Source organism: Gymnoscopelus microlampas (assembly GCF_963454915.1).
Source record: "Gymnoscopelus microlampas genome assembly, chromosome: 6".
Lineage (NCBI taxonomy): Eukaryota > Metazoa > Chordata > Actinopteri > Myctophiformes > Myctophidae > Gymnoscopelus > Gymnoscopelus microlampas.
Genome location: NC_139943.1, coordinates 14,295,940 through 14,322,999, shown reverse-complemented (window position 1 = coordinate 14,322,999; position 27,060 = coordinate 14,295,940). Strand labels below are relative to the sequence as shown.

Below are 27,060 nucleotides of genomic sequence, written 5' to 3'. Positions count from 1 at the left end.
CTGCCACTGCTTTAATGAAGGGAGGAAGAAGAAGAAGGTAAGATGACATCTGTAAACAACTGTCATGAATAGTAACACTGTAATTAAATTCGGTGGTGGACAATAACTAAGTACCTCGGCAGTGGCGTGCACAGACATTTTGAGGGGCAGATGCTCAAGTAAATTATACTTTTTGTTTTTGTTTACTTGGTCTGCTCTTTTTTCCCTCTACACCTATACCTCTTTGCCAAAAATAGCCGATCTACAAGCCCACAACGCCTCGCAGCGCGAGGCGTTGTGGGCTTGTAGATCTGCTATTTTTGGCTAAAGTTCTCCTCAGAAAAGGGATGCTAGGTTTCGAGTGGTTATGGTGAAAAGAGAAATCATATCACATAAAGATTTGGCGGACCCCCTGTAGTAACTCCTGTTGAAGACCCCTGCTGTAAACTGGGGAAAAAAAACTTTTTTTCAAAAGGGCACTTCTGGTCAAGAGGGCAAAGGGCAGGTGCTCTAGCACCACCTAGAGTCTATCTGTGCACGTCCCTGTACCTTGGCACCACTGGAAAAGAGGGTCTCAGCCCTCAAGTGTGTATTCCGAGAATTAGATAAACCTATGTTTACCTATGTAAACTTTTTGAGTATCTGTACTTTACTTGAGTATTTGTATTTTGGGGATATTTATGACTTTCAATTCACTACGTTTCAAAGACAAATATTGTACTTTTGAGCACATAAGCCCTATTTCAAATATAATGAAAATAGCCAATGTACAAGCTCAATATGTCGCATTGTGACGCGGTGTGAGCTTGTAGATAGTGAGCTTGTAGATCCTTGTGAGCTTGTAGATCGGCTATATTCGCTATTATTGATATTTGAGGATTTCTGGAAAATCTTAATTCGGGGACGGACAGACAACTTTCATTTATAGTTAAGTTGTACACAACCCCAGTACGTGAGTTTACTTTGACTGAGTACTTTGTCCACCACAATTGTATGTTTTTTGGGTTATCAGTACAAGAGGAAACAACAGAGGAAACAACAGAGGAAACGACAGAGGAAACGACAGGTAAAACATATTTTGTAGATTCCATAACCACTTGAACTCTATATAGCTGACCGGGGTCCCTCAGGGGTCTGTACACCTCCTTTTTTCCCTCTACACCAAATCTCTTGAAAATAGCCCATCTACAGGCTCACAACCGCAACAACCTCTATACAAGCTCAGGCCGCAAGCCTGCAACGCAATGCGTGGTGAGCTTTGTAGATCTGCTATTTCAACCAAATGTTAGCCAATGATGACATACCCAGAATAGGGACGCTATAGGGTTCAAGTGGTCAATTAACACTCCTTTACTCATTTAACATAGTTCCACAAAAAATGCTCTTGATAATCAATTCATTTATGTCTGTTCCTCATCACAGATGAATCAAAGGCAAAGCCCAAGCCGTAAGTTGCGATTCTTTCTTTTCTTTCATTATTTCTTTTTTTGTGCAAAGGTCAAGGTACTTTGTTACCCTAAAATGTACAAAGCAATTAAACTACCATTGATCATTTATATAGGATTGATCATGTTCTCATTCACACCAACAGGTTTATGCCAAATATTGCGGCACCAAAGATCCCTGGTGATGGAGACAAAGTGGACTTTGATGTGAGCTGATAAACACACACACACACACACACACACACACACACACACACACACACACACACACACACACACACACGTATGTGTGTGCACGCATGCAAACACATATTGTAGCTACTAAAACTCGAGCAGTGGAGAGAGTGCTAAGATTTTTTTAAACTTAAAAAGTAGCACAATGTAAAGTAAATAAACATTAACAATATTAAAACATACAAAAGTATTGGCTAAATACACAGTACCAAATGCTAAAAGTACTCATTATGCAGAACGGCCCATTTCACATTAACTAGAGGTTCAGGCTGCTATGCGGCCTCATGTAGCTCCATTGTCATTACAGAAGTACCACTCAAAAATGAATGTTGCCTGGTCCTAGTGGCCGAGTTTTCATTTTCAGATTGTTTATTCGTCACGCTGTACAGACTTTAAAGAGATAAAAGTGCAAAACATGCATCCTGAGATGTAGTGGAATTACATTGTCTCAAGTATTTTTTTTATGTAAATACTCAAGCAAAAGGCTTCCTCAAAATTGTACTTAAAGCTGTACTTTGTAACTTTTCTGTTCTACCCCGGATTTGAACACGAGTCTCCTGAGCAAGTGCTGAAAATGTTACCACTGAGCTAGCCTGTCTGCTTGCTCAGGGGAGAAAAATGATTTTGACCTTCAGGTAAAAAAAAATTGTCAAAGCACAAACAGGATCGTGTCAAAGGTTGTGTCAAACCTAGACACAGGATTCTAAATCTCTCAATAGAAGAGCAGGGAAACCAAATACAACCTCCCCAATTGTATTAGTTATATTGTATTAACATACTCTACCATACAGAACATTCTAGCATTTTATTCACAAAAAAACAAGCTACTTACTGTAATACAGCTTTAAGCTTTAAGTATTTGAACAAATGCAATCGTTAGCTACTGACTGCCCCCTATTGGTTCGTGCTGGTACCAGGACATCCACAGGAAGCGTCAGGAGAAGGATCAGGGTGAGCTGCAGTCTCTGATCGAGGCTCACTTCCAGCAGAGGAAGAAGGAGGAAGAGGAGCTCATCGCCCTCGTCCAAAGAATCGTGAGTTCCAATAATATAGAGCAGTGGTTCTCAAACCTTTTCATGTCAAAGACCCCCAAATGAATACGCATTGGCCGCCGACCCCCATCTGAAAATATTTGTGCCAGGGACCCTCCATACAAGGTTTGTGTTGTTGCCAACAAACTGACAATGAGTGAGCTTGCAGATCGGCTATTTTCACTCTATGTACAGTATGAAATACGCCTTGAGTGGATGCACTTTTTACCCTTCCTAGAAATGTAGTGGAGTGGAAAGTACAATATTTGTCTTTGAAGTGAAAGTCAAGTAAAGTATCCAAAAATCCAGATCCTCTCAAAATATACTCAAGTACAGTACTCATTGTAATTTACTTCATTACTGTCCACGACTGTCTAAAACTACAATGGCACTGAATAAGAAACGCTGTGTGTGTGTGTGTGTGTGTGTGTGTGTGTGTGTGTGTGTGTGTGTGTGTGTGTGTGTGTGTGTGTGTGTGTGTGTGTGTGTGTGTGTGTGTTCATTGTGTGTGTGTGGCCCTGCAGGACAAGCGGCGTGGTGAGAGAGCAGAGCAGCAGAGGGTTCGTGCTGAGAGAGAGAAAGACAGGCAGGCCAGACAGGCGGTAAGGAGATCTCACCGCACGGGTCTCATCTCACACGCCGAACTTGGAGCGTGCAGCTTTCGTTGGTTAAGTGTTTCTTCTTTGCTGGTGTTTTTGGCATACAGGAGGAGAAGGAGAGGAAGGAGCAGGAGGAGCACCGTAAGAAGCAGGATGATGACATCAAGAAGAAGAAAGCTCTCACTACCATGACCCATTCACAGAAGGTCAATCAACATCTGCTCCACATCTGTCACGTAGTCAAACCAAACGTCACGGGGAGGAAGCCGATCATTATGTCCAATCACTCAACCACTTGGAGAGATATATCGGTCTGCAGGCACGTGCAAAACTGGGCCGGGCCGAGCCAAGCTTTCTCTCAACCGGCAGAGAGATTGAAAGAGAGACAGAGAGAGATGTTCCTTATTAAGGACCTGATTCATTTTTATTCAACTTTTGCTAGTACTGTAACTTCAGCAATTCTTGCTTGCTAGGGCCCCCCCCCGAACATTTGTCAGTACTGTAATTTCAGCATTTCTTGCTTGCTTGGGGGCCCGCCTGGTGGCCACAGGGCCTTATGTGGCTGCTTAGCTCACTTAAGCCTCGGGCCGGTCCTGCATGCACATATAGGGCCAACGTACAGGCCCTTCGTGGGAGAAAGAGACCTTTTTTACACTTTACATACAGTACATAACTTATCCTGTTACTTCTCTTTTGTAGCAGTCACTCTCTGCCCTGCTCCCATTCAATACAGAATGGGCTACACAGTAAAATTCTTAGAATCAATTTAACTCTGAGAGTGTAGAAATAGACCGGCAATGGTCCATGTTTTCCAGGACGTGCCTATGTGCTATAGGCATGTCCTGGAAAACATGGACCATTGCCGGTGACATCAAGAAGAATGTCTACCCCAGGCACAGCACATAGATCTGCTATTTTCGGCACAATAAACCGTCATACTACAGACTCTGAGTATAAATTAAGCTTTATGTGTGAACTTGCTAGGCTCTGTTGACTCAGTACGAACCCTGGTGTCCTGCTTAAGAGTCCAGATTTCGAGGCAGTACAAGGCTACTTGTCAACCAGTAGTTGTCCTCCTACCCGGCACCAGATTTTACATTATGGAAGAGTATAGACCACACCATCCAGTCCACTACAGATAGGCCAATACTTGTTATATTGTATTAACATAATTTACCCTAGGGCTAGGCCTGCAGATTGGTTAAAATCTGGTTTTATTCATTCATTTTTAAGTACAGTAGCATTTTTTTCTATCGATTAGTCACCCCATGGAGACTTGAATTTATGGATATCTTTTTGTTTTAGTCACATTCTTAAGACAATAATTTGATGACCGGCAGCGGTTCCGGTAGGAGAAACAAAGAGTCTCCTTTGTGTCTCCTACCGGAACCGCTGACTACCGGTCCGCTGGTCATCAAATTATTGGCTTAGGAATGTGACAAAAACAAAAACAATATCCATGAATTCATGAAGTCTCCATGGGGTGACTAATCGATAGAAGAAAATATTTTTGGGGGGTGAACTATCCCTTTAACCTGTTTCAGTCCCGTTCACGTTTTTCTCTTCACATTTGACCACCACAGGGTGGTGAGGGTAGGAAGGGAGCCAAGAAGCAAACGGAGAGGGAGAAGAAGAAGAAGATCCTGACCGACCGCAGGAAACCCCTCAACATCGATCATCTCAACGAGGACAAACTCAAGTATGTCATGCAGTCAAATGTTACAGTTAACCACACCATGTGTCCAGTGGACACATGGTGGAGGGATAAAGTACATTTATTCTAGTACTGTACTCTACTGTACTTTTGAGATCTTTTTTTATTTACTTGAGTATTTCCATTATGTCCATCTCAGGCAAATATTTTCACTTTTTACTTTCTTACAAGTATTGATGTTTAGCTACAAGTTACTTTGTAGATTTAGATAATTAAAATACATCACACACTAATGAAAGGTTCAATGTACACTGTAAACGCCTGAGTTTGAGTCAATTTGTACACTGTTATATTAACACTGTGTAATGTACTGTGCTGTATATACTAAAGCTTCAATGTGTAAGCCTTATGTCCATTTTCTCCCTCTCCCAACGGAGAGAGGTCATTTCAACAATGCCCGAACTACATTAAAGATGGTTCAAATAACATTATTGATAGTTGGTGTCCTACCCAGGGTTTAGATTTCTCAATGGAAGAGGGAGACCACCTCCAAACACTACAGAGATGCTATAGTTATATTCTGATGATATAATCTACTTTATAGATTGGTTAAAATAACATTGTATTCATTCAAATTGTGCCAGGTTGTAGCTTTAGCACAAATAGGCTTGTAATGTGACACACATTGGACACCGAATTGTTTTGTTTGTTTGTTTTAGGGACAAGGCCACTGAGATGTGGAACTGGATGATGGAACTTGAGGCAGAGAAGTTTGACTTCACTGAGAAACTCAAGCTACAGAAATATGATGTAAGTGAAGACGACACACAACTCCCATGAAATTGATCACCTTCAGTCATTACACACATCTGTGACACACAGTGACCTCTGCAACATGCTACGTTTCCCAAACAATGGCTGCCTTAGAACCACGTAAATGGAAGGACCACGGTTTGTTCAAAATGAGAACATTATGGGTCGCTATTAATTAGTATTACATTGTTCTCCAGTCCAGTTCTCTCCAGTGTGTCTCCTCTAATGGTACATTTGTCTTATAGTTTTATGTTAAGTGAATATCCCCACACCGTGCCTCATATAGCATAATTGCCTAACTTATACTTTGAAGGTTTTCAGGAAAGAAGAAATGAAACATTTACTTTTTTGGGGACTTAAGCAAAAAAATAAAATCATTTTGCCTAAGTCATGTTTATCTCCAAGAGAAACCAAACCAGCACTCAGAGCAGATCAGTCATGACCTGCTGATTCATCCTGCCTTATTGCCTATGTTCTCAGCCTATCAGAATGCTTGTTATATTCAAAATAATTTCAGCCCAAGTCAAAAAGTTAGCCCCATAGCATAATTGCCCAAGTAACTTTTTTAACGTAACAAGCAGGCCTGGAATTTCGTTATTTTAGGGGCAAGGCCACTTGGCCTTTGGTGTTTTTTAGGGCACAAAGGCCAAATACCAGGGCAGGAAGGCCATTAAATAAAACAAGATTTTAGTCCATTGAAATAATTAATAGAATTTAAGGGTCAAAGATGATTTTAAATATATGTAGACTATCTGCAATGAAATAAATAAATTGTGGTATTTACAATCTGATCCATGCTCAGCCCTGCACTAATCAAAGTCACTGGATTGGTTTAAAGATGGGAATTCAGAGTCTCAACAAAAGACACTGGTGTCTACTCTACATGACAAGAAAGAGAGAGGAGAAAGTGGTACAGTCAGCTGGGGCATTAAAGGAGGAGTTCACCCAAAAAATGACTTATTTTCTATCAATTGCACACCCCATGAAGCCTTGAAATCATGGATTTATTTTTGTTTTTGTGGCATTCCTAAGCCAATAATTTGATGACTGGGTGTGTATCCGGTAGGAGACACAAATAATCTACTTTGTGTCTACATCTACATTAGCCAGTAGGAGACGGGAATCAAATTATTGGCTTAGGAATGCCACAAAAACAAAAATAAATCCATGGATTCAAGGCTTCATGGGGTGTGCAATTGATAGAAAATAAGTCATTTTTTGGTTGAACTACTGCTTTAAGGCCACTGTGGCCTCCGGGCATGACATTTTTTGAGGGGCACAAGGCCAAACTGAGGGCCTCGGAACGACACCCACGGCTTCCCTGAAATTCCTGACCTGGTAACAAGCATTTTGATATGCTAAGGACATGGGCAACAAGGCACAATGAAGCAGCAGTGTTAGGAGAGTAGAGTTAGGCAGAAATGTCAATTTGGCCAAAAAATGACGTAGGCAATTATGCTATGAGGCTAACGATGTGTGACGGTGGAAGTAGGTCGTTATTCCGGAACAGGAAACTGGGTATGACACCTTCTGGAAACTTGGGACTAGTTATGCACAGAGCCTTTTGTATCAACGGATTTCAGATTCTTGGGTTCCCGGTCAGATTCTTAGATGGACTTGAATGATTTAGTCATGCTTTTCTGTATCTTTACAGATAAATCAGCTTCTTGCTCGTGTCCGGGACCACCAGAGGTAAGCACAAGAGGCCAAAATATTCTAGATCTAGACCTTGCCAACATTGACAAAAGAGTTTATGAAACCAGGCTAGTAGTTACGTCTGCCATCGCCATTTGCCTCCCTCATTACTACTTCTAATCTCCATTAAGACCATGGTCATGAATGAATCAGGTCATTAAGGATCCACTTTTTTATTTGAACACATTCTTCAAATGCAAAAAAAAGCAAAAGAAAAGCAAAAACAATACTGTATCAAAGCAAAGAATGACCATGACATTCCACAAGGCTAATAATCAATCTGAAACCATGTCCACTGTTGGCATCATACCTTGTTCACGCTCAACACTTCATCCATTCGTATGTGTGAATGTTTGCATTGCACATTGCATGCAGTCTGCGCTGCAAGTTCTCAATGCATTTTCAAGGAGGACCAGACAGAAATGTGTGTGGGTGCAATACAAATTATAGTATAGTGACAGTCTGAAATTGTAGCAATACATGACACAAGGATGCCTTTTGGTTTATGGAGGGTTTTCCCTTTCCACATCAACACGGCCCAAAATAAATAAAACCCTGTTCACCGGTGACAGCACTGACAAAACAACATAAAGCATTATACATACTCTCACCCAAACCATTAGTCATTTTGACCCCCCCAGGCACCCGAGTGTTAAGTGCTGCTACCGAGTGATTTCCTCTGGTGCGAATAAGCGGTACTATGCTTGGCTTGAACATTGACCATTTCTGGTGCTCTTTACAGCGCAAAAGGCCGTGGAAAGGGCAAGATGGGCCGGGTAAGGTAAAGCAGATACCGGACAGGTGCAGGACAGACAATGACTCAGTCCGGGGATCGTCGGCCCAAGTGTCTCTTATGTGTTTTCATGTGTATATGCTCTTGTGTAGCCCAACATTTCTGTGTTGGGCTATGTGTCAAATAACATCAATGTATCAAATAAATGAATCATTAAAGATACTGTGTTGCTTTTCTGTAATTCCATACCGATTGTCTTATTGAAAGTTGCAGTGTGATTTTGTCTAAGTACCTTACCCTGCCATTTAGCTGCTAGCACATTGACTACTCATAAAACACCAAGCTGAACAGCATCCAGAATTATTCAGCAAGTGCATTTTGAATAAGGTAGTAGGATGGGAGGCCTCACAGTTATAAGTATATTGCGATATCATACAGAACAAGTACAGGACATGTAATCAAAATGACAACTGAAATTAGTCTGTTTTAGCTTTGTTACTCATCATGGAAGCTGAAAATAATTTAATTACACCTGTAACTTGAGACAATAAACTTGAAGGTGAAGGAAGAATGCATGACAACACTAACAGCATGTGGCTATGGCAGAGTAGTTCAGCTTACTGGTATAAACAATACAAATAACCTAAAAGGGTTGCATCATTTCTTAAGAAATATCCTCAGCACTCACGTTATGTCATATACTCTTAACAGGAAAACGAAAATGAAAAAGCATGAACACGTAGCATTCAAAGATCCAAAATATTTAATCTAGTCGGTTTGTCTGTAAATCTACAATATGGACAAACATTCCTCAGTTGAACCCCACATGGTGAAGCTTAATGTACTTACTGTACTACTTACATACAAGATGTGTGCATGTGCTATACAGATGGCGTAGGCTGGGATATTGATATGTGCTGCCTTGATGATGTACCTCAAGTCCATATTGTACATAAAATTATATTTCCATAATACACACATATTGATACCAGTGCATGTTGTGGGTTTGGGTCTCGGTGGACTGGGACGCTGGGAGACCATGTAGGAGGGGGACAGGCGACAGCAAGATAGTCCTCACCATAAATGAGTTTCTCTGATCTCTGCGATTACCTGGCTGGCTTTCTGCAACGCCTGGGGACAAGAATGAAATAGAACCGAGTGAACACAAATACATCACAGTTGTACATTCACTATAACCAAACACCCCGTATTGATTTAAACACTAAGCTCATACTTGGAGTTAATTTGGCTGCATACTGAATGTACAGTATTCTCAACCCCTTTCAACCTGGAGCCCCTATTCTGGGCAGGTCAATATAGGAAAAATAAAAAAGATAATTATTCATTTTTACGGTGTGGCTCTTGAAGAGGCTAGCCGTCTATGTGACTAGAGGGTCTGTGGTTGTGTGTGTGTGTGTGTGTATTTCTGTAGCTAATCTAGCAAACTGCTGGACTGATGCGCGTCAAACTTTGTACGCACGCTGCCAGTAGGCCACAGTGGTATGTCCACAATTTATTTCTAAACATTCAATAATCTTAAACAATAGTGAAAATCTCTGAATTACAAGCTCAAAACGCCTTACAGTGCAGTGTGCGCTTGTAGATCAGATGTTTTCACGCGACACTGGCGTACAACAAAGTATAAAATAGAGCTCAAGTGGTTCATTCTTGCGCTCGAAAATAGAGTCCAAGAGCGAAGCACGCACATCTAAAAAAAAATTGGTGCTGAAAAAGAAATACATACAATTGAGAAGAAGGGAAGTCCGCACACTGTTCTGTAGCTCCCAGTATAAAGGTAATATTACGGTTTTGCAAATACACCCGTGGAGTGCCAACAATCCCAAAAAACGTATATATACGGTTTTCTTACCTTTTTGTTTTTTTCCACAAGGGGGGGGGGGGCTAGCGCAGCCCTGGAAATTCTGGAATCACCCATGAACACTCTAAGAAGTAAGGGACAGATGGAACATTGGGCCAAAAAATCTGGCTCCCATCCGCTTCCATTCTATCTCCTTGCTAAAAACCTCTGTATCTCCTTCACTTTTTACAGTGGGCAAAACGAGTCCCGTTCGATCCAAGATTACTCCGCCATGGTGACTCGCGTGAGACATGTTGTTGTTCCAGGCTTTAGCCAGGACCATCGCGCACCCTACACACACGCATTGTTTTTCATGGATTGCTCGTCGTGGAGTCTTTAAACAACACAGCGCAGCGCAACGGTGAGATTTCGGGCACCGAACGTAATCTGTTATTATAAAATTCGGGCATCCAATGTGTTAAGACAACACCGTTTCGACTCGTGTGGGTCTTGTGTGCGGACTTCCCTTCTTCTTCATAGTTGCACTTAGCAGTAAAACATGGTTACCTTGAGCATGTCTGCGGCCTCGTTGCGTCTCTGGGCCATGTCCTCAGACTCTGTGAGGAGGTCATCCAGCAGGCCTGACTTGTAGAGCTGACCCACTAGCTCACTCTGCATGCAGTCCTTCACATGGTTGACCAGGAAGTGCATCACTGCCTTGGGGACGCTGGAGTTCAAGTGAAGAAGGACCCAGGAGGAGGAAGAAGACAACAAAAGGGGGTAAGGGCAATCAATACATTACAGATGTTTTTTTTTACCTCTGAAAATGAAAAAACACAGGTATAAGAGAAAAGGGAAAAAAATAGCTTTCTTTTAAGATAATATGTTGGATAATATCTCACTGTTCTGTTACAGTTATGGTGGCTGATCCCAAAAACTCAACAGTAGTCAAACTCCTTTTCACATAGGTCAGAACAAGCCTCTTGCTCGCACGTGAAAATAGAGCGAAAAAGGCATTGCATCGAAGAAACCCAAAGCAATGGAGAAAGAAAATAATTACAACCAGGAGACGGAAAATATGTAAAGAGACAGTGCTACAAATGAAATTGCCAATAGACCCCTTAACAGACGACGTCACACTGATAAGAACCAGTATGCGTGCAACCAGTATGCGCACAATGAAACCCATTCTATCAGGTCTCGCTAGGACCATTTATACAGTCTATGGCTAGGACGTGCCTCACTAGCCAACACACAAGAGGGGGTTGGGGTGCGCTGAAACCAGCGCAACCCGAAACAACAGGTTGAGAATTGATTGCGTGAAACAATCACCTGTGCGTCCAGTCTCAATGTTGATAAACAAATAATTGGTCTATAGGGGTCACTGTTAATACTATTTAAAATAATACATCTGAACTCAACTGCCCTGAGAGCAGAACACTCACATTTAAGCAACAATCCGGGGGCGATTTTAATATCATATCATATCAAACGTTATTTGAACCAATCCGTATGGTACAGTATGTTAATACTATATAAGCACACGTAGTCACTTACTGGTTCACAATGTCAGTTATTTGAAACATATGGCACAATGGATTGGACACTAGATGCACCGCTATTCTTATTGTAGTTCTGACACTGCAATTACCTCTCTCCAACGGGAGAGGGAAACAATGGACATGAAACTTACTGACTGTACCTTTAAAATGATTATAGTGGTGGTACTGTAGATGCATAAGGGGGTAAAGGTGTGTACCTATCCTGGATGTTTTTCCGCACGATGAGGAAGTAGGACTTAATGAGCCTCTCGATGACCTCGCAGTCCCTCTGCTCCCGAGCAGACAGCTTCCGGGTGACTGGCACAGGCTGGAAATACAACCATAACCCATCTAATTCATTAAAAACTGAAGAAATATGACAGAGCAGACAGGAATGGGACCAGGAATGCAGCAAAGTGTAAAACTACAACAGGAGAATCGTCATGAAATCCCTGTTTAGAAGTGTGTTGAAGAAAAGCAAAAACAATACTGTATCAAAGCAAAGAATGACCATGACATTCCACAAGGCTAATAATCAATCTGAAACCATGTCCACTGTTGGCATCATACCTTGTTCACGCTCAACACTTCATCCATTCGTATGTGTGAATGTTTGCATTGCACATTGCAGAAGTGTGTTGTGTGTGCTAGAACTCTCTGTCAAGGTCCTTGTTTATACAGTATCTTACTTCATAATTGTATTATCGCTGGTATGGGAATGATGGGTCATCTAAAACAAACACAACAATAAATGTATAACTTTAAAATCGTTCAAAGCTCAAGGGGGCTGGTGGAGTTCACACCCCAACTTTAACATCAGTGTGCATGCTCACATAATTAGCATTGTAGTCGTAGTGCTTGGTGTGCCCTTAACCCATTGAGACCTGAAGCCGATTCTACATGTCTCCTAAATCTCAACAGTTTTCTGAAAAACTTATGATTCTATATCAGTGGTGCTCAATCTTTTTCATGTCAAGGACCCCCAAAATTATATGTATTTGACCACGGACCCCCATCAAAATATGTAGTTCCGGGAACCCCCCAGAAGCAAAGATTTGAATTAAAAATGTTCGCTTTAAAAATATATATATTCAAAGATTTGCCCACATTTTCACGACTTTTCAAAAATAGCAGATCTACAAGCTCGTAGCGCGGCACTCAGTGCCGCGCTATGAGCTTGTATATCTGCTATTTTTGAATAGCCCAAAGTGTAAAATAATGCTTTTTAGCTCAAATCTAAAAATGACACAGTTCCAGGTCTTAATGGGTTAAACATGTGTACCAAGGCCTGGAGTACCCACCACGTCTAGCAGGTTGATAGCGTGGCCCTTGTGTGGGCCGGCAGATCCGGTGGCCCTGTCTAGAGGCATACCGTCCTCTCCCTTCTTCAGCATGCCCCTCCAGTTGCCGGTTCCCCCATCCACCTGTTCACCGACGTAGCCGCCCTGGGAGCCTCCTGCTCCTGCCTGCAGGGAGGAACGGACGGAAGGAACGCCAGTCAGATACAGTATCTGACTTGCCATGCATTTGAGCGATGCACTGGCACAAGGTGCACACACAGACAGGCAGTGACGAAAATACGTTTCGGTGAGGGATTCATAAAATAAAAGACAAATGAGTAGGCAATCAAATAGCACTATGACACAGGCCCTCTTTGATTTAATTGGAGAGATGTTATTTTCAACATGTTGCTTATTTATACAGTCTTCATTCTTGGCTCCAATGGCTCCAGTGTTGATCTCGGACTTCATGTGGCCAGCATCTGATCTCAGTCAACTATGAAATCTCTGTGATGTATGACTCCAAATGTGGGCACGTTTTAAGTCTGATCAGAGCACCGTTGACTTCCATTATAAAATAAAAAAGTACAAAAGCACGTGAAAAACAAGAATTAGTGGAGGTACTTCAATCTGTGGCCTACGGGCAGTGTGCTCAAGAAATTTAGCGCTGAATAGTTCCAGCGGTTTCCGAGGTCAACTCCGGACACACAGACACACAGACCATCTTATAGACGGCACAAAGACAGCATGCAATGGAAAGATACACAGCAAAATCTTCAGTGTTAATTAATCCATTTGTAACAGGCCCATTTGGTTACATTTGTACACTAGTGCTGCACAATTAATCGAAAAAAGATTGTGATCTCGATTCAGACACCTATGCAATCTCGATTTTAAATTATGGCGATTTCTTTTTCAATATTATTTTTTTTTTTTTAATATTTAAAAAAATATATATTTACAAGAGAATCGTGTGAGAATCGTGATCTTAATCACATTTGAGCAAGAATCGTGCAGCACTATTGTACACTCAGAGTTAATTTAACATTGAGGATTTTACAGTGAACGGTCCAACAAGGCCTTCATGAGAGAGTATGGTTATAAAGTTACAGTGTTAGCTGCATGGAGAACATCACAGGAATATGGACTATGTGTAAGAAGGGGTTGAAGGTTCTAGTTAGGCTGGGCTGGGGGGCAGCAAGACAAGTGTGGGGGGGGTGACCATGCCATCGGCAGGCAGTGAGGGCACACACCTTGGTGGCCTCCCCCTCAGGGGAAGAAGGCGCAGTGGGGGAGTAACCTGGGTCCTTAGACTAGAGAGAGAGAGAGAGAGAAAAGGAGGAAGAGAGGGGTGGACGGAGAACTAAAGAGCTTTATATATTTCGTTGCGTGCATTGTCGCGCACCGAAAATATCTGATCTACAAGCACACGATGTGTCGCGCTGCGAAGGCCTGCTATTTTCGGTGCGCTACACTAGCGCAAGTATAAATCTAGCTTAACAGGACCTAAAAGCAGAGGCAGGGACGCGCACGTGTCTCATTTACAGTAGGTCGAGAAAGTGTCCCCATAAGTTTGCTGATTAAATAAGCAATTGAAAAAAGTATTTGAAATCGTGTTAGCTTGGAGAAAAGAGAGCAGAGAAGAACAGGAGAGGAGAGGAGAGATCCTGACAGTACCTTTTCTCTGGGGACAGCGGAGGGCATGTCTCTCATTCTGTTGCGTCGCTGCTCCTGTGAAAAATTAGTGCAATGCAGTTATTCACTGGCCAACAGCAGAGCTGTTCTACTGTACGTTTCCCTCAGCGAATATGTGGAATGAGGTTAAATTCTTACTTCTATGTTATTGTTCATGACACCACAAGCGTCAGCAAAATCTGGATGCTTGGTGTTGATATAGGCAAGCTCAATTGCTACCAGATTATGAACCTGAAAAAAAAAAAGATACAATCAATTTGAGCCCAGAAAGCATCCATTAACAATACCCAGGCATCTTCAGAGTAAACAAACAGGGACTGACCATGTCATTGGTGACTGGTAGTCTTTTCCTTAGCAGGGAAGTGACCACTTCTACGATAGCATCGTGGAGCTTTGGAAACCTCAGCAACTCCTGCAGGGACCGACAAAAGGTATCACCAGAATAAAGTGTACAGTGCACAGAAAAAAAGCATTTCATCTACCTGTTCTATTGTATGCAGTTTAACACCACATTAAATCAAAGCAACATTTTCCTTCAATCTTAATGGTAGGCCAATCGCTAAATGTGGTGAACAAAGTTACATATTTGGGTCACATGAGCAGGAATGACTTACAGTATGTGATGATGACGATGTGCAGCGCCAGTGTTGCCAATTGTATGCACCAATAGGCTAGCATGCAAATTTCATAAGTACAGATGATGTTAAAACAGCTGTTTTTTTTATAGCCTACTGACTGTACTCCACTTTCCAAAAGTTACCATTTAATGTTTCATTCAGAGTCTTGCTTAAACTCCTAAGATGGAAAAGTCCAAGTCATATGTTTGCGACTAGTATGTTCCCACCTTTCATGCTGTATTGAGGAATTTCATGTACAAATTGATGTCTGCAATTATTGATTCCAAAGAAATTGATCATAATGGTCTTTGGCTGATCCTACATTGAGCGACAAGATATTCCCCCCGTTTCTGGAAACATTGGAACATGTTTGCATTTTTTGGACCCATGTGTGTCAACAAATAAAGATGAATTGAATCCTGCAGTCAGGTTTCTCTGGGCCATGATAAATTCATAACTCCATATTTTATGAAACACCTTTGTGCTGTCTCTATGGTAACCAAACTGAGCAAAATGACATCTGTTTATGTTGACAAAAAGGGAAATGGCAACCAACGATGTTATGATGCATCCATCTATGCCGTCTACATGCAGACACTACCTAATCTGCTCTGCTAATAGCTCTTTGAAGCTATCCATCTTAACAATATTTGCGAATTGTTGTAATTTCCATGACAACAGACTGCACTATTGGTCATGCTAACCAATCTTATTATACAACCTTTCATTTTTCTTGAGGTGTGCAACAGCTTGAGAAGGTCTTCTGAGACACGTTTTTTCCCTTTGAGATCACTTGTCCTAAAAATCTTAAAATTACCTTAACAGTGGAAGCCAAACCTTTCAGAGAGCAGTGTGTTGGTGAACGGTGTCTAAAAATGTCTAATAACGATTTTGACCTATGTGCTTTAGCTTTTTAGTCCTACCTGCGTGCTGTAGTTGCTGCAGTGTTGAATAATTCTCTGCATCTCCTCGTGCACCAGCTCCACACAGCGCAGACTGGGTTCTTCTAATCGTTTCACTTGCCTCTTCACCAGCAGCTCAAACGACACTTCAGGCACAAATAAAGCAGGCCTTGGACCCTGCACACACAAACTCCATTAACCCACAGCTATCTTTGACTCAAGTGAACCAGTGAAACTATTAACTGTTCATTTTCACTTAAGACGTAATCTAAAACAGGGGTTCCCTAACTTTTCCATACAAAGGACCCCCAAATAGTCATAGAATATGGCTAATGTCAAAAAAAGAAAAAAAGTGAAAATAGCCCATCTACAGTACAAGCACACAACGCGGCGCTTGTAGATCTGCCATTTTAGCTATTTTTGAACAGTTTTGACAAATGAGATGCCCAAAATGGGGGTGCCATTTTGAAAGTGGGTAAACACGCACAACAATATTATGAAAAAAATGTTTGTTTCAGTTCATTTCCGTTGCAACCCTAACTTACCGTTGCGTTTCTTATCGCTGTGAGCACATCTATAGTTGTCAGACCGCCCAGAGGATCTACGGATTCCAGCGTGCGTCCAAATGTCTCGTGGAAGATATAACAGATTCTTGCTCCACCACATCTAAGAAGAAGAAGAAGAATTCAGAAAGGGCCATTCATTGAGTCAGAACTTGTCTTTGCATTTGACATTTCCTGAGACCAATAGCACTAGCTCAGTGGGGTCCGGGGGGGGGGGGGGGGGGGGTATTCCAGGGGGCAGGGGGTCAGCAAAATGCTTTAACACAGCATCACGATAATTTAAACACTTTATCCATTTATACGTTGGCTATTCAAAAATAGCAGATCTACAAGCTCACAGCGTGTCACTGCGGGCTTGTACATCTGCTAAAAAATATATTGAAAACACAAATCGTCTATTCTGGGAGTCCAGGTCTATCTGAAAATATTCAGCGATATACATTTTCGGGGTTTCCTTGCCATGAAAAGGTTTGAGAACCACTGCACTAGCTCCCCTCAGTGGTCTATGAAGGTGCATGCATGCAGCAATCAGGGTTGCGTAACTCACAGTTCAGCTGTCTCGATGTACTTGGCTGTGCCCTCTATCGTGTGACAGTATTCTGCGGCAAACTTGGTGATGAGTTGCAGCAGGGTGGAACTCTTGTCCTCTACGGGTTCACCGTAGCTGCCCAGGAGGGACTGGTACTGGGCTGCCAGCACGTTGATCCGAGTCTTCAGCTCAGGAAGACAATCTCTGATGTGGTGCATGAGTAACCTGGCGCGAGGAAAGAAAAAGGATTTCACTTTTAATCACTTATAGATATAATGTGTAGATGGATAGACGTATATTGATCCCAAGGCCGGGAAATTCAGTTGTCAGGATTAAACAAAGGTACAGACAAGGGAAGAGAACAATTACAGAATAAGTAGAAATACTAGTAAAAGTAGGGTAACAGTATAAGGATGCCTTAACATCCAACCTGGCCCAGTCAGGGTGTATAGTGTATAGGCCACTAGTGGGTGGAAATAGAGGCTTAGGTAATGTGTGCTTTATCACAAATAAAATGGTATATAAATAAGACTTAAAAACCTAGTGACTGACCTGGCCACCTGCATTTGGACTGACCGGACATAAATAAACATAATGTGGATCAATATGTACATATTGTATAGTCATGAGATATAAATAAAAATAAATCTAGGCACAGGTATGTTCAGTATTTATTTATCTATCAGTAGTTCTGAGTGAGAGAACTGAAAAGTGGAAGAGTTTTAATTACATTGTTCACCTTACCTGTTCAATGTTCTGGCCAGATATTTGGTTCCATTTCTGTTAGCAAGGGAGGGGTACTTCTTCTGTAGGAAGGCATATTCATCACGAATGGAATCTGTCACCGACTTCTTGTTGTTGATGTCCAGCTGACTCCTAGGAGGTGGGTATCATCAAAACCAATGCAGATGAGTCATCCCTGACAGTCAATTATGCTTAATTTATGCACGGTGATGCCGAAAATAACAGATCTACAAGCTCACAATGAGTCACAGATGCAACGCGACTTGTGAGCTACAGATATAGGCTTTTGTTGTACCCCCTTTCCTTCTATCTATCGTTTCATGAATGAATGTCTTTATTGCAGACTCATGGTCCACAGAAAACAAACAATTACACCAACATACAAAAAAGAACATACATAAAAACAGTCCAAACAAACCTCATTTGAGAGATATAGTACACATAGTAGTAGTAGTAATACATAATAATAATAATCATCATGTCCCCTTTAGTTGTTATTTGCTACAGTAAATGTGCACATACATGGAATTTGTCCTGTGCATTAATCCATCCCAACTATTAGGAGCAGTGGATGCTATTAGATATGACTGATGGTATACGACAGTCGACGGTTACCCGTTCGGGGTGTTTCATACCTGTTGACAACACCGATGAGACCCAGTTTGACAGGAATAACTCTGCCCATCAGTACGTCCATGGCATCTGTGCCAGCGTCCATCAAATCAAGTTTAGTCACCACTGCTAATGTCCGCCTTCCTAAACATGATACAAATAAAGAAAAATTAAAAGAGCGAAAAGAAAACAAACCTAAATGAAACCAAAGCAAGGGAAAATAGAGGAGGGATGTTTACCATCGGGGTCAACCTCACGGGCCACCTTCAGTGCCTCGGAGGTGGCCATGTCTGTGTTGGCAGCGGTCACAGCCAGGATAATGCTGTTGGGGTTGGCGATGTACTTCAGGATCAGCTCTTTGATCTGGAGCTCAATGTCTTTGGGTTGGTCTCCCACTGGAACCTGTTTGGACACACACACAGTTACAGATACTTTAATCAATGAATGTACAGTCTACAGTTAGTCCATAGTTAGGCCTGTCACAATTATTATATAATCATCTAATCACAATTATTTGAGATAATCGCAATCATTTTTGCATAATCGTCATAAATCGCTTCCATGTAGAAAGATTTTCACACATTTTTAAATATAAAAAAAAGCTTACAACGCGTCACAAAGTGACACGTTGTAAGCTTGTAGATCTGCTATTTCTGCTATTTTTACATGTATAAAATTAAATAATGAAGTCAATAATTATTTCTTATATATTTAAGGGATTTGTCATATCTGCCCTGTGCAATTTTTGATTACGAAGCATAAAAGGCAAACAGAAATTATTTTTATTCATGTGTTCCAATGTTCAATGCCAAACACACAATTAAATCGTTAATCGCAATTATTTGAGTGAGAATTAATCATCAACTTAAATTTGTAATCATGACAGCCCTATACATAGTAGTCCAAATTCTATACAAGTCACTGGTCTTTGCATTACCTTTGTAATCCCAGGCAGATCCACCAACGTCAGGTTCACAACATGTGGTGAGAAGATCTTCAGGTGAATGGGCTCATCGCTGATCCCCTACAACAGAAAACGATTAGATCTCTGTCGTCATCTGATTAGTGTTGTCTCGCCATGTGGCTAATTAGCATACCTTGTTGTTTCCAGACATTCGTTCGGTTTCTGCTTCAATTTCTTGCCTGATCTCATCAAATTCTGTGTATATCTGAGGGGGAAAAAAGACAATTTGTGCTATTTTTTTATATTCTGCACAACTTTTAAATATTTTCACCACTAATAACATGCCCAAAATAGGGCGGCCAGGTAGAAAGTGGTTATTTGCATAAAGTATTGGCACTCAAACATTGCCAAGTGTGATCAATGAGTCTAAATCAAGCAGTCATTTTCTGAAACGTCCTGCAAACAGAATAACACATCAACATGGGATCGTACCAACACATCATAACAGGTATTCTTTGTTCAGACTCTGATTGACTACTGTACTTAGAACACTGAAGCAGAGAAAAGCCATGATTCCCTCGTGAGGACATTAGCCCTAGAGAAAATCCACAGTTATATTTTTAGCTGCTGCAGTGCTGTGCACTTCATTTGATAACAGATTGTACAAGTTCACATACTCCAGAAAACCACAATCGTGCCTCTGGCAGCTATTCCATGGCTGCCAATGAATCAATACAATATTATACACTGAGCAGGTTTCATTATCTAAGCTGGGTTATCAAATATTCAGAGGTTTCTATTCATAGACGTGGTCAGTAACCTACCTTATTTTTTGTGTGTAGAAATTTGCCCCATTCCTCTCCATCGATGCCTGTAAAACAAAAAAAAATAAGGAAAAAAAGTAAAGGAATCAGGAATCTTTCATCCTGAGAAGGTGTCAGTTATTGCTTGTTAGACATTATGTAGCTTTGAGATCAGATGTGATTGATTATAACTGTCGTCATGTTAAATGTCTCAGGGGATGATACTGTATGTTTGCTTGTCGCTTCAGCTGGGACGGGAATGTACTTTTTAGGCCAGAAAGCAATCCACAGCCAAGAGCCAAGGATATGAATAAACAACAAAGCTTTATATATAGCCCAACACTAATGGAAAATATCATCAACTGTGGAAAGTCTTAAAGGACAGGACCAACCAGGTCTAACAGAGTCTAAAAATAAAAGTAATCGCTAAAAAATTCAACTGCAATCAGCCGAGCTACACAACTAAGGAAACAAAAACAAAAGGGTGGAATCTGTTAGTCAGTTAGTTAAAAGTGGAGTTTGTTTAAAGGTAGGGTAAGTGATTTTCTTTGGTTAAAATAATTGTTAAATAGCTCCATATTCTGATAGTACTCATTGCTATAGAGTGTTTGTTCAGTAAAAGGAGTCTCCTTGTCTCTCCAGCTCTTTATTAAACAGAAAATGCATTTTCGTTTCAGTTTCATTTCCAATTTTATCCAATCAGGATTGGAGAACTAAGTCAGGATACAGATTAAACAAGTGAAATTGGAAGTGATGACACTAAGAAATGAGCAGACAAAATTGGAACTGGAACACTATAAAAATGAAGCTTAAAAATGGGTACTTTCTCCTGATTGGCTGAGAGTTTGACACCTACCGGAAAATGTATTTTCTGTTTATTAAAGAGCTGGAGAGACGGGGAGACTCCTGTTACTGAACAAACACTCTATAGCAATGATTACTATCAGAATATAGTGCTTTAACCTTTTAACAAAATACTTTTTGTTTTAATCAAAAAATATCACTTACCCTACCTTTAAGCGAATTGGAATCAGGTGAAGTGCTTAATTATCATGACTTTCAAAACTCCATGGTCATTTCAAACTGAAGACAATTTCTTTGATTGATTCAGTTAAATTGTTCAACTAACTTTGAATTAAGCAGAGACCAGCCTTATGGGGGATGAATGCATGACGAGCTGAATTATGCTAAACCACAATGCTGGGTAGCTTAATTAAGCCATTAAGACCGGGAACGCATCTGTGTAACCACTTTATCCATATTCTATACTTTGGCTATTCAAAAATAGAAGATATACAAGCTCATAGTGCAGCACAGAGTGCCGTGGTACGAGTTTGTAAATCTGCATTTTTTTTCCTCAAAAATCTTGCAAATGTGTGCAAATCTTTGAATATATGTTTTTTAAAGCGAACATTTTTAACTCAAATCTTTGCTTATGGGGATTCTACAAATGTTGTTTGTTCCAGGGCCGGCCCCCAGAAGCAAAGATTTGAGTTCAAAATGTATATTCAAAGATTTGCACACATTTTTACAATTTATTTTCAAAAATAGCACATCTACAAGCTTATAACACTGCACTGAGTGCCGTGCTATGAGCTTGTAGATCTGATATTTTTTGAATAGCGAAATAAATCTAAAATGACACAGAAGCGTTCCCGGGTTGAATGGGTTAAGGCAACACAAATAAGTGACAAAATGGGCATAAGAAAGGGAAGCTGCTAAATGTAGACAATAGACGGCATGGAAAAGGAGACCTCTGTAAAGGTGTCCATTTTTCCTGGAATTGGAGTCTGTGGTTCAGGAGAGATGAGAGGAGAATGGCGTTAGCTCAGGGACGTGCACAGATAGACTCTAGGTGGTGCTAGAGCACCTGCCCTTTGCCCTCTTGACCAGAAGTGCCCTTTTTTCCAGTTTATAGCAGGGGTCTGGGACCCCTAGGGGGTCCTCAGAGTTACTACAGGGGGTCCGCCAATTCTTTATGTGATATGATTTTTCTTTTTACATTAACCACTCGAAACCTAGCATCCCTTTTCTGAGGAGAACTTTAGCCAAAAATAGCAGATCTACAAGCCCACATGTAGATCGGCTATTTTTGGCAAAGAGGTAAAGGTGTAGAGGGAAAAAAGAGCAGACCAAGTAAACAAAAGAAAGGATAATTTACTTGAGCACCTGCCCCTCAAAATGTCTGTGCACGCCACTGCGTTAGCTTGGCTAAACTGCAGCTCTCTGGCACAGCACACTGCAGCAATGCAGTCCTTTGTAATCAAGGAGCCATTCCCAGAACACAGATAGAAACAGAATCCACAACTTGTGAAACCTTTTTAATCCATTAAGATCGGGAATCTGTGTCATTTTAAGATTTCTTTGGCTATTCAAAAAATAGCAGATATACAAGCTCATAGCGCGGCACCGAGTGAACAGGTGCCAATCAACAAGATGAGCTTGTAGATCTGCATTTTTTTCTGAAAAATCGTGAACATTTGTGCAAATCTTTGAATATATATATTTTTGAGGCGAACATTTGTAACTCAAATCTTTGCTTCTTAGGGTCCCTGGAACAAAACATTTTGAGATGGGGGTGTCTGCGGTCAAATACATTATCTAAAAAATGTTTTCTAAATCCTAACAGTATGTTGCTATATCAGTGGTGCTCCAACTTTTCCATGTCAAGGACTCCCCAAAATGATATGCATTTGGCCGCGGACCCCCATCTCAAAATATGTTGTTCCAGGGACCCCCCCCCCCCAGAAGCACAGATCAGAGTTAAAAATGTTTTAAAACATAAATATATTCAAAGATTTGCACAAATGTTCCACGATTTAAAAAAAAAATAGCAGATCTGAAAGCTCATGCTTTATAGCCAAAGAAATCTTAAAAATTATACAAATGCGTTCCCGGTCTAAATGGATTAAAGTTTTCAGCTGCTGGGTACGTCACCAGCACTCTCCTGTACTATACAGTAGATGCGAGATATTGCTGACCTCAATATCTGCTGACATAACATGACTCATTGCAGATGCACTTCTACATCATGCTCTGTGACTGTATTCACCTATTTCAATATGCCCAAAACACATTTTGGCCTAGTGTGCTATATGGTCAGAATCAAATATCATGGTATTTCTGACCAAATACCTTGTTGATATCGATATTGTGACCATAATATCATATTCATATTTACTTTTTTCCCCATTGTTTTTTGAAAATCTTTGACCATTTTTTAAAGTATAAAATAAGGCTTAAACTCCTTAAAGGGATAGTTCATCCCCTTTTTTTTCCTATCGATTAGTCACCCCATGGAGACTTGCATTCATGGATATTTTTTATTTTTTTGTCGCATTCCTAAGCCAATAATTTGATGACCAGCGGACCGATGGGCAGCGGTTCCGGTAGGAGACAAAAAGGAGACTATGTGGAGACTATTTGTGTCTAATCGATAGGAAAAAAGTCATTTTGGGGGTGAACTATCCCTTTAAGTATTTAAAACCAGGAAAAGACAACACTTATGCCATATCATATTACAATATCCAAAATTCCAGATGATATCTAGTCTCCTATCACAATTATTTAGGCCCATTTCTAGGCCTATAGCAATCATACGGTGCAATAATGAGACTCTTAAACCAGTGTGCTATCAATGCACCAAGACAGACTCGAGCGAAGGTGTCACCATCACGTGACAAAAAGAACAGATCTATAAGCTAACAACGTATCACTGCATTTTACCATGTTACATCTTTCACGTAATGTTGGACAAAAACAATGTACTTCGTTGCTGCAGGGCAGAAACCTCTTATCTCCATATTTGAACGTTTTTTTTTTATAAATGAACACCCTACTTGATCATACTACAGCTGTCACACAAATGCATCAAAAGTTGCAGATCCACAAGCTTGAAACACGACGCGAAGCTATTTTGCCATTTCTTTATTTGGATATATGAGGTTCCCTCCTGACTGAGACAACATTCAAACATTTTCCAAAACATTTCATTAATTCCAAACCATTTCCAGGCCTGGAAAACAGTTTTTCTAATTTAAAAAATGTCCAGGAATTTCATGACTGTGGGAGCCCTGAGCCTGGCAGCGAGTCGCGGGTTCGATTTCCAAGCCTGACGATCTTTGCTGCTTGTCACTCCCTGTCTCTCTGTCCCTGTTTCCTGTCAGTCTCAACTGAACTATCCAAATAAAAAGGCAGAAAAGACCCAAAAATATCAAATCAAATAAAATAAACCTGAGTATCGATAAAACAGGGCGAGGCCAAGTCAAATGAATTAACACCAACCTCATTATACACATATCTGGAAACAAACAGTTTCATGGTACTGTACATTGATTTAAGGACTCCCCAAGGAACTTAGTCTTTCATTATTTTACCAGCCAAATAGGGCATTTTGTTCTGCCAGCATTTGCCCAGTGACTGCCATTTCCCATCTTACAAACAGAAATCCCCCACAGCAGCCAGCAATAGGCGGAAACAGCAGGCGCAAAGACTTGTTGTTGTCGTTACCATTCTCCTCGCTGGTTTTCCTGCGGTCCTCTGGGTCTATGTGTACCAGCTGAAGGATGAGAGGCCTTCGGGTAACGACGCCAGTACCGCGTGGTAGGAGGTCTTTGCCAACGAGGCTCTCTAGCACAGAACTCTTCCCACTGCTCTGTAAACACAACAATGAAAGGTTACAAACGTATTAACACAAATATGAAAGCTACAGTACACAGTATGTATGACTCATTCAGCCATGTTCATAATACATAGCATGGGACACTCCTCTATGGGTGTTGTTCATTTCATGTTGGGTTTCACAAGTGGGCAGTAGTAACACCCAGGTCCTCCTGAGAACTGGCATGGCAAAACTTTGCACGTAGCCTGGCGGGATTTCCCTTTAATCGACTGGTAATTAAGATAAGGCTTGTTTGTCTGCATATGCAGTTCTAATGTGTTTTAGCTAGTGTAGTGGACTGTGGCACGCAATAATATAATAAGGGTTGGTGAGCTTCCTCCCGACATGGACACATGCACAGAGACATGGCATCTGAAATGTCCTGTGGCTGGCCCATACCATGTCACTCTATTTACAACCTCAGGCGTCTGTCAAAACATCTAAAACACAGGGACCTGTAAATGTACACAGTATTGCTTAATGTATTTCTATGTTTACTAAATTAATGAAGCAACACCGATGGCAAAATCAAGCTGCATGAGAAAGGAACTAGACAGGTTCCCCCGGGCCTGTCTGCCTGCGGCGTGAATGGAAAACAATGAAGTCAACACAAATGTCTGGTTTCTGAATAGCCATCATAATTTTCTAGAAAGAACTACTAGCTGTTGGACAGGAGTCAGGACAGTTAGTTAGTGTGTGTGTGTGTGTGTGTGTGGAATACAAATTATGAGATTTCTCTCTGTGGCCAATCTAAGGTAGCAAATTGCTGTGGGTTTCATTTTGAGGAAACTAATGTCAGATAATGTCATTATAACTGACATGGGATTCTCTCTGTCATGGTAGCCAAAATATTGCTTTAACACCATGAACATACATAGCCAAAACTATAGTCAGCTTTAGGGAAAACCGATCAAAAGTTGATATGGTTGTTCAATGTTTGTATACCCAGTGGTGGAAAGTAACTAAGTACATTTACTCAAGACAAGTACTGTACTTAAGTACACTTTGTTTTGAGGTATTTTTTACTTTACTGTAGTGTTTCCAATTTTCAGTCATTTTTAATTCTACTCCACTACATCTCAGAGGCAAATATTATACTTTTACTAGACTATAATTATTTGAAAACTTTACTTTGTAGATTTGATGATCATTATTACAAAACATACATTACCCACTTCTGCCATTTGAAAATAGCAGATCTACAAGCTCACAATGCGTGGCATCTGCTATTTAAGATATATTTTATACATTTGAAAAGGGACATTCTGCATAAGGAGTAGCTACGTTCTACTTTTGGTACTTAAAGTATATTATGATACCAATATGTGTGTACTTTAATTACAGTACATCTTTAATTCCGGACTTTCACTTCACACAGAGTATTTCTACATTGCAGTATTGATACTTTTACTTGCGTAAAAAAATGTAATACTTTTTCCACCACTGATTAACTGACATGGGATTGATTGTCTATCATGGTAGCCAAAATATGGCTTAAACACCATGAACATGGATAGCCAAAACTAGTCAACTTCAGGATAAACCAATCAAAATGTGATACGGTTGTTGGATGTTTGTAGAATGGAAATGGTTGCGTCTAAAGCTGAAATGTGAAACTGAAGGATAATTTAAGAGTCAATGAGCTGAGCAAGCAGCAGGTTAGCCTCGGTTAGCTTGCTATAGGTTCCTACCTGGGTTCCAACAACAGCTATCTGCGGTAGCTGGATGATATCCGCACCGACTGTATTAAATACATCTTGTAGTTTGTTTATGACGGGTATGAGGGCCTCCATAGCTGTGCTTTAAATAGGTACCCGTCAATAAACTGACTACTACCACACACACTATCGCCCAGCTATAAGCAGCAGCAGCTCGGGTACAAAGTCATTCAATGTCCCCCTCAAGGCTCCAAGCGTTGCTCTAAACACAGCCAACAACTGCGCACAAAATAAATCACCGTTGCATTGTGGGAGTTTGAGTTCAACATAACCTAAAGGTTCACCCACTCTATGGCAGGGGTCAGCAACCTTTTTGAGATGAAGTGAGTCACACATAATAGTTGTAAAGTAGACACAGAAAATATTTCAACAAACATTTTGGCAATATGCCTTTATGTATTAGTTCTTTCTTGTATGATACATATGGTATTGACGATGGGGTCCAAGTTTGAGTCCAAGGTATCAAGGATCTGTTTGTTTTCAATTTAAATACATATGACAAACAGATTTG

General features: G+C 40.8%; 2 protein-coding genes across 3 annotated transcripts; one reads left to right on the top strand and one right to left on the bottom strand.

Moving 5' to 3' along the window:
* Positions 1-1,351: 1,351 nt before the first annotated feature.
* Positions 1,352-8,289, top strand: tnnt2d (troponin T2d, cardiac). Its single transcript, XM_084060640.1, has 9 exons — positions 1,352-1,426; positions 1,571-1,631; positions 2,576-2,692; positions 3,214-3,291; positions 3,396-3,494; positions 4,872-4,987; positions 5,662-5,752; positions 7,410-7,447; positions 8,193-8,289. The coding sequence occupies exons 2-9, from the start codon at positions 1,575-1,577 to the stop codon at positions 8,233-8,235; spliced, it is 639 nt and encodes a 212-aa protein (XP_083916766.1). The 5' UTR covers positions 1,352-1,426; positions 1,571-1,574; the 3' UTR covers positions 8,236-8,289.
* Positions 7,608-26,751, bottom strand: dnm1l (dynamin 1-like). 2 transcript variants are annotated; one of them, XM_084060636.1, is made up of 19 exons: positions 26,523-26,751; positions 24,681-24,825; positions 20,193-20,239; positions 19,562-19,633; positions 19,402-19,488; positions 18,704-18,866; positions 18,488-18,608; positions 17,853-17,984; positions 17,127-17,333; positions 16,562-16,682; positions 16,038-16,193; positions 14,820-14,909; positions 14,636-14,728; positions 14,480-14,533; positions 14,056-14,115; positions 12,824-12,988; positions 11,741-11,850; positions 10,549-10,708; positions 7,608-9,314 (listed from the first exon to the last, which is right to left on the bottom strand). In XM_084060636.1, exons 1-19 carry the CDS (start codon positions 26,622-26,624, stop codon positions 9,258-9,260), a joined length of 2,142 nt encoding a protein of 713 aa, XP_083916762.1. In that variant the 5' UTR covers positions 26,625-26,751; the 3' UTR covers positions 7,608-9,257. The 2 variants fall into 2 exon arrangements, with proteins under 2 accessions (XP_083916762.1, XP_083916763.1); XM_084060637.1 differs by lacking the exon at positions 14,056-14,115.
* Positions 26,752-27,060: the final 309 nt, after the last annotated feature.

Bases quoted from the DNA above. Each gene is read 5' to 3' on its own strand.
- tnnt2d (XM_084060640.1), top strand. From the start codon at position 1,575: ATGCCAAATATTGCGGCACCAAAGATCCCTGGTGATGGAGACAAAGTG. The intron at 1,632-2,575 runs GTGAGCTGATAA...TGCTGGTACCAG, and splicing joins GAGACAAAGTGGACTTTGAT to GACATCCACAGGAAGCGTCA. The intron at 4,988-5,661 runs GTATGTCATGCA...TGTTTGTTTTAG, and splicing joins CTCAACGAGGACAAACTCAA to GGACAAGGCCACTGAGATGT.
- dnm1l (XM_084060636.1), bottom strand. From the start codon at position 26,624: ATGGAGGCCCTCATACCCGTCATAAACAAACTACAAGATGTATTTAAT. The intron at 14,534-14,635 runs GTAAGAATTTAA...AATTTTTCACAG, and splicing joins TCATGAACAATAACATAGAA to GAGCAGCGACGCAACAGAAT. The intron at 14,116-14,479 runs GTACTGTCAGGA...CTCTCTCTCTAG, and splicing joins CCGCTGTCCCCAGAGAAAAG to TCTAAGGACCCAGGTTACTC.